The sequence below is a fragment of the Myotis brandtii genome, unplaced genomic scaffold (assembly GCF_000412655.1).
Source record: "Myotis brandtii unplaced genomic scaffold, ASM41265v1 scaffold248, whole genome shotgun sequence".
Taxonomy (NCBI): Eukaryota; Metazoa; Chordata; class Mammalia; order Chiroptera; family Vespertilionidae; genus Myotis; species Myotis brandtii.
The window spans coordinates 1915474-1927256 of record NW_005359397.1 but is presented as its reverse complement, the minus strand read 5'-3'; the positions used below and the strand labels follow the sequence as shown (position 1 = coordinate 1927256).

Sequence of the window (11783 nt, the reverse complement as noted above, 5' to 3'; positions counted from 1 at the left end):
GGGGACACGCGGCTTCTAAGGAGTTTTCTGCTCCAGATGGCAGAAAACTCTTAGTTTGGGGCGCATTTTGAATGGAAAGATTTGGAGGGACATGCCCACGCGTCTGCTGCGTGGACACGGCTCCCTGAGGTCCCATCTGCAGCCCCGGGACTTCTTGCTGCTCTTGCTCCTTAGACTTTCCAGGGGTATCGAGCCAACCTAGACCCTTTCCACCGGTCCCCACCCTCCGCGAACAGGGCTCAGGGTTCTGCCGTCGAGGCTGCCGACTCTAAAGGTCCAGCTGGAAGCGGGGCTGCAAAACGCAGGAATGTCCAGTGGCCGCGGCTGTCGGATGCTCCCCGGGGCAGCGGAGCGCCGCGTGGGCGGTCAGGGCGCCTGGAAGACCGAGGCTGAGGCCGCTGGGCAGGGTCCCCCGCCCCAAAGCTGCGTTCCTGTCCGCTGAGATAGCTCACAGGCAGCTTTTATTTTCGAAACCTCCTTTTTCTCATTTTTGAACAAGGCCTCTGCCCCCCAGCTCGCTGCGGGGCTGGAAGAATTAGCAAACTGTAAACTTTGAGCGCTGGGTGCAAGGCGAGGCTGGAAATCGGACACGAGGTCGGGGTGCCTTTGAGTTCAGAAAGGTGGAACAGGTTGGGTAAGTGTGAAATCAACCCCAAGCCGGCCCTGCGGCGGTTCCCAGCGCGTTACTGCAAGGCGGGCGCCCCCGCCTCGTCCCGCCCCGCAGGGTAGGACTGACCCTTTTGCTAGAGACCTTTGAGGGGCTTCCTGGAGCCCTGAGCAGGGCTGGTCCTCAGGTTCAGGTTCAGTGGCAGGTCGTGGTGCCGGCACCCGGATTTGGGGTGTACTTGTTGCTTTGGTGAACATTTGGTGACTGCGCCTCCCTGTGGCAGGACACCAACCACGATTTACATTTCATTAATCGGGTAGCTGATTCCAGCTCTTTGGGTTATTTGCTGAGGTTTCAGTTAGTGACTTTTTTTTCCCCTTTGGGGGCTTTGAGGGGTGTGGCCTGCTTTTTGAGTGTCCCAGTCTGTAGTTAAGGGGGGAGGCTCGGGCAGAAGGCGGGCCTTCTGCTTCACTCCCCATTGAGAGCTGCACATTCACCTGCGGGAGACAGACAGCCCTTGTCCCTCTGCTTCCACCTTCTATCCCTGAGCGTTTTTATTCTAGAAATCTCCTACCCACTGAAATAGACTGGTACACTGAACACCCACAGGTGCGGAGGGAGGGAGGGAGGGAGGGAGGGAGGTTACCCTTCCATTTGAAGCAAGTCCCAAAGACTGTAGCAATTCAGTCAGTAATTATTTTAGCACCTTATTCTCCTCCAGCTCTGACCCCAACCCCCCCCCCCCCCAAAAGTAGAGCTGTGTTCTTTGGGCACCTCCTTGTTTCACTCTTGTCCTTTAAGGAATAGCACATCCCCCTTCAAATTCATAATTTGGATGTGACAGCCAGGATTTCAGGCTGGGCTTCAGAGCCCCTTTATCATCTACTGCACACATGCTCCTACCCTTACTGTGGGGTTACCTCTGGATAAACCCATCACAAATTGAAAATATCATAAGTGGAAAATGCATTGAATACACCTACCGAGCGCCATAGCTTAGCCTAGCCTACCTTGAACGTGCTCAGAACACTTGCATTAACCCACAGTTGGGCATCAGTTGTTCACCCTCGTGATGGCATGGCTGTCTGGGAGCCACGGCTCGCTACCACTGTTGAGTATCACAAGAGAAGATCGTACTGCATATCAATAGACCAGGAGGAGATCAAAATTCAAAGTATGGTTTCTGCTGAATGTGTATCGCTTTCATGCCATCATAAAGTAAAAAACAATTGTTAAGTCAAATCATCATAAGTTGGGGACTCTCTGCACTTGTGGTAGCGTTGTGTGCATCCTTATGTATTTATCTATTTATCTACTTAGTGCAAGTTCCCAGCATTTTCTCTACATTATGATTGAAGTAGGCTTTTGTGGACTAAACTCACCCTTCCCACCACTAGGAGTTTTGGAACATTTCCACTCCCCCTCACCCCCTCATAGGGCTGAGGAAAATCAAACAAACAAAACAAGCCAAAATAATATAACGTTTACGTCCTCTTCCTTCCCCATCACCCCATAGATTTTCTGCAGGCTTGAGAATTGGTCTGGTTAAGTGGTAGTTCTGGATAATTAAATGCTTAACCTTCAAGTCTGAAATATTTTTTTTAAATATTTTATTGATTTTTTACAGAGAGGAAGGGAGAGAGATAGAGAGTTAGAAACATTGATGAGAGAGAAACATCGATCAGCTGCCTCCTGCACATCTCCCACTGGGGATGTGCCCGCAACCCAGGTACATGCCCTTGACCGGAATCGAACCCGGGACCCTTCAGTCCGCAGGCCGACGCTCTATCCACTGAGCCAAACCGGTTTCGGCAAGTCTGAAATATTTTGCCTAATCAATACGATGGGAATTTCTTTGTCTTGGTGAAGGGAGCATATTCAATATGCAGACATAGTTCAAGTGATTCTTGAAGCTTCAGGGTGCTGATGGCCACTATTGATGGAACTGAGAGCTGAAAGAGCATGACCCAGAAGAGACACTGGAATTTCCTGTCTTGAAGACCTAATGCCAGTTGGTTTGGGGTAATTTGCCTTCTTCTAAGAACAGCTGAACCCTGTGGCATGTGTGCCAGGCACTGGACTGGGCCCTGTCATACACCAACTTATTTAACTTTCATCCCATTTGCAGATGAAGGAGTAGGGACCCAGAATGGCTAGCAGGATTCGATGAAGGTTGGTTGACTTGTATTCTGCACTGTTAGCCACTGTGCTGGCTGACCTCCTAAGAGCAGATCTCTAGCTGATTTAGATCTCTAGTTAGTTTTGCAACATGAGGTTCTGGACCAAAGCCCAGTGCAGCCTTCTCCCAAATGGCTTCCTGGCCCTGCAGAAGTCTGTGGGCAAAGTGGTGCTGCCTCAGCAGCCCCTCAGGGTTTACATGTGTCCCGGGCTTCACACGAGCATCTTCCCCAGTGCCTGGGTGGATGAAAGCCTTTCTTTTGGTGTGTAATTTTGTGTAACTGGATCTTCAGTTAAAGAGAATGTTACTTTAACAATAATTTTCTGGACTAGATAATACATTTACATGATAACAACATGCAATAAACTAGGACTAAAAGGAAATGTAATTAGCCAGATAAAGGCCATCTATAAACAAATAAGCAGAGCTAACATCATACTTAATGGTGAAAAACTGAAAGCTTTACCCCTAAGGTCAGGAACAAGACAAGGATGTCTGTTCTCACCACTTGTATTCAACATTGCACCAGAGGTTCTAGCCAGGATAGTTAGGCAAGAAAAATGAATGCATCTATTTACATTGTATATTCTTGAAAATGTGTTTCAGAGTTTGTTCCGCATCAGTACTTTTAAAGTACTAGATGGGTGTACAATAATCCTTTATTTTAAATACATGGTGATGAACATTTAAGTCATTTCTGATCTTTGTCTATAGCAGACAATGCTGCATTGACAAAGATCAGAACTGAATATCCTCATAGACAGCCCATTTCATAAAAGCACGGTTATTTATAAGATAGAATAATTGATAGGTCAGAGAGTTTGCATTTTAAAGTATTACCAATATTGCCAAATTTCTGTCCATAAAGAAGTTGTACCATCCTAGCTGGTTTGCTCAGTGGATAGAGCTGTTGGCCTGTGGACTGAAGGGTCCCGGGTTCGATTCTGATCCAGGGCACATGCCTGGGTTGTGGGCTCAATCCCCAGTAGGGGGCGTGCAGGAGGCAGCCGATCAATGATACTCTCTCATCATTGATGTTTCCATCTCTCTCTCTCTCCCTCTCCCTTCCTGCCTGAAATCAATAAAAATATATTTTTTAAAAAAGAAGTTGTACCAATTTGCCTTCCTACCAGCCATGTACCAGCTAGCCTGTTTTCCCACACCTTCACCCATGCAGTGAGTTATCCAACCTTTTGATCTTAACCATCTGATGGTGAACCTCTAAATTTGCCTTTCTCTGTTTGTGAGAGGCTGGAAAGATCATGTAAATTACTAGTGTTCTCTGACACGCTGGAAGCTTTAGAGCAGCGGTTCTCAACCTGTGGGTCGCGACCCCTTTGGCAGTCGAACGACCCTTTCACCTAAGACCATCCTACATATCAGATATTTACATTACGATTCATAACAGTAGCAACATTACAGTTATGAAGTAGCAACGAAAATAATTTTATGTTTGGGTCACAACATGAGGAACTGTATTTAAAGGGCCAGAAGGTTGAGACCACTGCTTTAGAGAGATGTAGAATTCACCAGGGAAAGCAGAATCAGGTCTCCAGGCCGGGGAAGCTGCACAGAAACACGAAAGAGGGTGTGAGTCAGAAGGTGAACTAACATTAGGGTCATTAACCAGAGCCACCTGTTGGGCTCCTCCTTTGTGTGAGAAACTCCCAGGTTCCTAAGAGCTGGTTAGTCAGGAAGACGTCAGGACTCATTAACTATTGAAAGTGCAGTTCTTCCATTGCTCAGGTCTGCACTTGGATTTAGAAGCACATCGAGAGGCTGGGAGAGAGGAGTGGCCTGATGTTACGCCCAAACGAATGCCATGGGCACTGTTCACGCTCACACAAACCAGATCTAGGTGCAAAGAGTGGAAAACCTCTGAAAAATAACCACAGCTTTATTCTGTGCTTTTTCTCAGGAACTGTCTACCTTGACCACGCAGGAGCCACGCTGTTCCCCGAGAGCCAGCTCAGGAGCTTCACTCGTGATCTCCTGGAGAATGTTTACGGTAAAGAAGAACACACCATCGCTGATTCTTGCATTGGGCGCTAGCCAACTACATTCAGTGGAGGGGTCTCTGCTTAATAAATGTTGGGTTAATAGACTGGGACTGAGCCGGGACCCAGAGCTGAATAAGCAGGCAAACACATGTCATTTCTTACAACATGCGTGCTGCCAGGATGGGGTTACTGGCTCAGGGGCATGTTTGTTACTCCCAGAGGAAAGGCACAGGGGCACAAGGTGCTGTATTTGGTGGTAGGATGGCTTCTGGGACTGGCACTGTACACAGAGAGGGACAACAGGGGGAACATGCATGCATTCACTCACTCCATAAATATTTGTCAGCCACTCTGGTGTCGGGGGCATGGTGCAAATGGGCACAAAGTAACCAGTCCCTGCCTTCACGGACTCTGGTCTAGTCAAGGCAAGACCTCAAGTCAGTGACCCCCAAGTAAATGTAAATTACCAACGGTGTGAAGGGCTGTGGACCGAAGGCCTCTGGGCCATGGGGTCTGGATCTGCAGAGTGACAGCAGGTGGGCAGTGTGAGCTGCAGGGAAATTTCCTCAGGAGTGGGCTCGATGCTGGAGGATGAGCAGGAATTCCCTCGGAAGAGTCAGGAGAAGGGCAAAGGGAACAAATGAGCCAGGACCCTGCTGTGGTTTCAGGAACCAGCCCAGGAACTCAGAGGGAGGCATGAATGGAAAGGTAGGTAGGTATCTTATAGGTGCTCTGTAGAGTTTGAACTTTATTCTAGAAACGATGGCCAGTCACTGAAAGCATTGATCAGCAGCACAATGTGATCAGGAGATAACTTTGGAAAGCGATGTTGAAATAACAGTAGTAGCAGGTGTAACCATGGTAATGATAATAACAATAAATGATAATAATAACCTGTACTGAGCACTCATTGTGCTTCAGGTACTGTTCCAAATGCTTCATCTGTATTATCTCTCCATCCTCAGGGCAAGCTCAGGTACAGGTTCTGTTCTCTCCTGCTGTTCAAGGGAGGAAACTGCCTGGGGAGGCAGGTCATTACTCTGAGGCCACATTGTCAGGAAGCGCTGGGGCTGGGGCAGTCAGGGGCAGTCGGGGCAGCTGAGTTTCTAGGCAGCTTGGCTCCCTGGAGTTAATGAACAGAACTGGGCTGGCCACCTGTTGGGAAACTTGTAGAAGAGGTTCTCATATTGGCTGACTTCCAGTTCCAAAGGCTCTTCCTAGATCCTGTCTTGTTTGTTTTACTTGCTTTGTTTGTTTAGCAGGCTGGCCACCTGTTGGGAAACTTGTAGAAGAGGTTCTCGTATTGGCTGACTTCCAGTTCCAGAGGCTCTTCCTAGATCCTGTCTTGTTTGTTTGACTTGCTTTGTTTGTTTAGCAGGTTTAAAAAAAAATTTTTTTTTATTGATTTCAGAGAGGAAGGGAAAGGAAGAGAGAGAGAGAAACATCAATGATGAGAGAGAATCATTGATTGCCTGCCTCCTGCACGCCTCACGATGGGGATCTAGCCCACAACTTGGGCATGTGCCCTGACCGAGAATTGAACTATGACCTCCTAGTTCATAGGTCTATGCTCATCCACTGAGCCATGCCGACTGGGCAAGATTTCTTGAGTTATATTTTATATCCATAAAATTCACATATTTCAAGTGTACAATTCAATGATTTTTAGTCTCACTATAAATCATTTAGAATATTTTCATTCCCCCAATAAAATTTCTGATGCCCATTCACAGTTGATCTCTGTTGCTCCCCAACCCCCTCAACCTGCCCGCCTCTGTCCCCTCACTCTTACCCCAAGCCACCACTGATCTACTACTTCTGTATCTCTATACAGTTATAAATCATTTAGAATATTTTCATTCCCCCAATAAAATCTCTGATGCCCATTCACAATTGATCTCTGTTGCTCCCCCACCCCCTCAACCTGCCCGCCTCTGTCCCCTCACTCTCACCCCAAGCCACCACTGATCTACTACTTTCTGTATCTCTATACAGTCGCCTTTGCTGGACATCTATATATATAAAAGGTTATGCTCCCCCACCCCCTCAACCTGCCCGCCTCTGTCCCCTCACTCTTACCCCAAGCCACCACTGATCTACTACTTCTGTATCTCTATACAGTTGCCTTTGCTGGACATCTATATATATAAAAGGTTAATTTGCAAAGTGTCCCCTCAGGAGTTTGATTAGGAGACCGAAAGTTCGATCACTTGCTATGACCTGTGCTGACCACCAGGGGGCTGCGCAGAATGAAGGAAGGCCTTAGCTGGCAACTGGAAAGCCCCAATTGGCCCTGATTGCCGGCCAGGCATAGGACATCTATATATATAAAAGGTTAATTTGCAAAGTGTGTCCCTTCAGGAGTTTGATTAGGAGACCCGGAGTTCGATCACTTGCTATGATGTGTGCTGACCATGAGGGTGGCGCAGAATGAAGAAAGGCCTCAGCCAGCAGCGGGGGAAGGAAGGCCCTACCTAGCTGGCAGCTGGAAGGCCCCAATTGGCCCTGATTGCCGGCCAGGCATAGGGACCCTACCCGTGCATGAATTTTGTGCACCAGGCCTTTAGTTTTATATAAGTGGATCATGCAATATGTGATCTCTGTGTCTGATGTCTTTTTTTAAAAAAAAATCTTTATTGTTGAAAGTCTTACATATGTCCCTTTCTTTTCCTCCATTGACCCCTTGTAGCCCACCCCCACTTAGCATGCTTTTGAGGTTCATGCATGACATAGTCAGTAGTTTTTTCCTCTTTATTGCCAAATAATTTTTCATTGTATGGATATGTTACATTTTATCTATCTGTTCACCAATTGATTGACATTTATGTTCCCAGAATTTAGCTTTACAAATAGAGCTGCTATGAACATTCTTGTGCATGAATCTTTGTGTGGACATGTTTCCATTTCTATTGAGTATATAGGAGTGGAATCATATAATAGTTTTATGCTTAACTTTTTGAGAAACCACAGGAGAGAGTTTTGGATGAACAGAAAAGGAGAGACCATAAGTAGTGAGTGACTGATGGCTTTGTCTTTGTAACCTTCCAGGTAACCCTCACAGCCAGAACATCAGCAGCAAGCTCACCCAGGACACCGTGGAGCAGGTGCGCTACAGGTGAGCGGCGGGGCGCCCTCCGGAGCAGGCTCTCCTAGTGTATGGACATGCTTCCTACACCTGCCCACATCCCAGGCTCTGAATTGGTTTCAGGAAGGTCACATTCAGTTAAATGGCCACACACACAATGATAAAGATCAGGGTCCGAGGTTGGGAAGGTGAGAGTGAGCAGGGGCCAATGGGGGCCGACCAGAAGCACAGGGAGGCAGCTGAGGTGTGCACCGCTGTGTGTGTGTGGCTCTGGGCTGCTGCCCTAGTTCCTGGGGACCAGAGTGATAAGGAGTGACACAGGTCCTAAGTCTTGTTTCTAGAGAGAATAAAAATAGTTTCTCTGGTTTTCCTTTTCATGTTTCATTAGGCATCTTGTTTTATTCATCCCCCTTTTTACTAATATTTGCACATGAAACAGCTCTATATTTTTCCACATGTAGTAACTAGCGTTCGGTAAATAATTTCCAAGTGGTACCTAAAATTACTTGAATTGATACAATTTCAAATTATTTCCAATTTGAACAGGATACTGGGTTGCCAATATTAAAAAGCAACGTGAAACAAGCTGGGGACTTAAAACTGATGATGGAGCCAGAGTAGACCAAGGGGAGGGGGGAGGTGTTTTCAACTAAGGCGAAGGCAGCTGTGGGTTCTCAGCTCCTCCGTGGGGGCGGGGACTTGGGAGGCCAGGTGATTTTGCCAGTTTAATCCGTTGGTCATCTCCTCCCACACCTGCTCTGACTTCACGGTCATGGCAGAGCCTCTCTGAGTTTGCTTCTAGCTATTCAGGCAGAGAGGTGCATGTGTAGCGGGAATGCAGCTCATTGCAAACACTGAGCGCCGAGTGAGCCCAGCCGCCGGATGCTGTGTTTTCCAGGGTCCTGGCGCACTTCCACGCCTCCCCAGAGGACTACAGCGTGATTTTCACCGCCGGGAGCACGGCTGCCCTTAAACTGGTGGCGGAAGCCTTCCCGTGGGTGTCCCGGGGCCCCGGGAGCAGCGGGAGCCTGTTCTGTTACCTCACCGACAGCCACACCTCCGTGGTGGGCATGCGGGTGGTCGCCACAGCCAGGAATGTCACTTCCATCCCGGTCAGGCCCGAGGACATGTGGTCGGCGGAGAAACGGGGTACTACCGCCAGCGACCCCGACTGCCAGCTTCCGCATCTCTTCTGTTATCCGGCTCAGAGTAACTTCTCTGGCACCAGGTACCCTCTGTCCTGGATAGGAGAGGTCACGTCGGGGCGCATGTGCCCGGTGAGCGCGCCCGCACCCGGGCGGTGGTTCGTGTTGCTGGACGCAGCCTCCTACGCCAGCACCTCCCCTTTGGACCTGTCGGTGCACCAGGCGGATTTCGTCTCCCTCTCCTTCTACAAGATCTTCGGCTTCCCCACCGGCCTGGGGGCGCTGCTGGTGCATAATCGGATGGCTCCCCTGCTGAGGAAAACCTACTTTGGAGGAGGCACGGCTGCTGCATACCTGGCGGGAGAAGACTTCTACATCCCCAGGCCGTCGGTGGCAGAAAGGTCACCTCGCGTGGGAGTGGCTGGGCAGAGTCCAGCAAGTCTGGGGGCTGGCTGTGCAGCCTGTAGGGTTGTGCAGGGGGGTCGGGGGGGCTGGGCCACTGGGGTCAGGGTTGGCGGTTCCTGGCAGGGACGGAGGCTGGCGGCAGGCTCAGATGTGGGAGGCAGAGGCCACGGCTCAGTGAACTCAGCTCCTGTTTTGCGGGGCCCCTTTAGCGGTGGGAGCACAAGGGCTGCGGGTGAGGGCTGCACGCAGAAGAGGTGAGAGGACCTCACTGCAGAAGGAGGGGGGGGCCCCAGGCCTTTGCACAGAGTGCTGGTGAGGAGTGTCCATGAAAGCAGCGATTTGGACGGTTTTGAACAAGCGTGCACACAGGTTGACAGCATAGCTGGCTTTTAGCAGCTAGATTAGAATCAGCTCAGCTTGGCCCTGGTTAATAGGAGGAATCAATTAAACGAGAGGCTACCAGGCTTGTGGGCACTGTGAACAGCTGCCTCTGTGAGCCCCGCTGTGCGGTACAAAGGACAGTGGAGGGCAGGCAGCTACTTGGCATCCAGCGGCACAGGCCTCTGCTGGGGTTTTCCCAGGTGGCAGGGCAGGCGACTGGCTAATGCTCAGGAATTTCCCAGATGTGAGAGGCCGAAACTGGTAGCTGGGAACTCAGGGTTCCGCTGGTTCCAACAGGAGGGGGTGCCGCGGGGTTGGGGCAGGTTGGGTCACCTGCTGGTGTCTGAGAAGGCCTGGGGCCTGGATGGGAAGGGGGTCAGATCCCCCACAGACCCAGGTGCAGACTCCAGGGTCCTGCAGAGAGGGCGGGTGGCTTTGGCAGTAGAGTTGTTGGTCATGTGTCTAGGCCCCAGAGCTGGTTTCGCTGGGGAGTGAGTCCCGACTCCAACACACCCCAGCCATGGGGGCAGGGGCATGTGGCTTGATTTGGTCATGTGTCTAGGCCCCAGAGCTGGTTTCGCTGGAGAGTGAGTCCCGACTCCAACACACCCCAGCCGTGGGGGCAGGGGCATGTGGCTTGATCTCTGCACCTCCTGTTTTTCCCATAAAGTGGGTCTCTAGCCTTGGCCGGTGTGGCTCAGTTGGTTCAGTGTCATCCCATACACCGAAAGGTTGCAGGTTCAATTCCTGGTCAGGGCACATACCTAGGTTGTGGGTTTGATCCCCGGTTGGGGCACATATGGGAAGGCACTAATTGCTGTTTCTCTCTCACACTGATTTTTCTCTCTTTCTCTCTCTTCCCCTCTCTCTCAAATCAACAAGCATGTCCTCGGGTGAGGATTAAAAATTAAAAAAAGTGGCTCTCTAAAAGGATACAGTATTTTAGCGCTAATAGGTGAAGCACCAAGATGGAGTTGGCATCAATACATTGTGAGGCTATTTTATGTCTCTTTTATTTAGAACATCCCATAGGTGGGGGACTCTAAAACAGAAACACTACTGTAAAACCTTTTGAATACAAGTGTGATAAGTTAATGTGTAACATAATTAAGTGAGAAAAGAAAGACAGGCACAACATATAAATTAAAGGCAGAACAACATGACAACCCAAACTTTATTGAACCAATAGGGCATGTGAAGGCAGAGAGAAGTGGGCAGCTCGTTCCAGGCAGGTGTGGGTGGGCTGGCCCGGCCCAGACCACTGTCCTTCCATTTGGGTGGGTTGTCTTACGGCAGCTGCCACACCGAGACGCCCAGCAAGCTGAATTTTTTTCTTGTGAACTTAGGACTAGAACTCAAGAAATTTAATACACAACCTACATGTTTCTTGAACATGTTACCTAGACCATGTTGTTCATCTTTTCTCTTTGATAACTTAATCTTTGATGAAAACAAGCAACCCCCTTAACCCCCTAAGAGCCTATTAATTATTGATTAATAAATAGTTATTTATTATTGCTCAATTAATAACAAGTCATTATTGGCAAATAATGTTAAATTTATTAAAGATTAATTATGTACCAAATTCATTAGTGGTTAATCAACTAGTAGTTTATTATTGATCCACTAATTCTGTATGTCCATTAATTACCATTCATTTTATAAGGAAACTAATATTGCAGCAACAATATTTTGAGCAAACCTTATCCGTACAGGGTTAAAATACAGAACACAATAGTCTCACTGAAAGCTTCAACTTGCACCAGGCTGCCGTTTGCCACCACCCGTCATCCCGATGCTTGCGGACCTCCCAGTGTCTCCCAGCTGTCCCATCGCTTCTGCAGCAGCCAGAGGTGTCTTGTCAAAGTCTAGGCCCCATCCTGTCACTCCTCTCTGCTCAGGGTCCTCAAGCCCCTTCTAGCTCATCCAGGGTGGAAGTCCTCTGACTGTATCTCCTACTACCCCCGCCTTGCCCGCTCCC

General features: G+C 49.1%; 1 protein-coding gene across 1 annotated transcript in view; it reads left to right on the top strand.

The window, feature by feature from the left end:
- Positions 1 to 549: 549 nt before the first annotated feature.
- MOCOS (molybdenum cofactor sulfurase) overlaps positions 550 to 11783 on the top strand; it is a gene marked incomplete at its 5' end in the record, with an annotated part of 43363 nt that continues 32129 nt past the window's right edge. The window contains 4 exons of the mRNA XM_014540587.1: positions 550 to 634; positions 4705 to 4794; positions 7835 to 7901; positions 8770 to 9417. Of these exons, the coding sequence (XP_014396073.1) occupies positions 550 to 634; positions 4705 to 4794; positions 7835 to 7901; positions 8770 to 9417 (890 nt within the window). The remainder of the gene's footprint in view (positions 635 to 4704; positions 4795 to 7834; positions 7902 to 8769; positions 9418 to 11783) is intronic.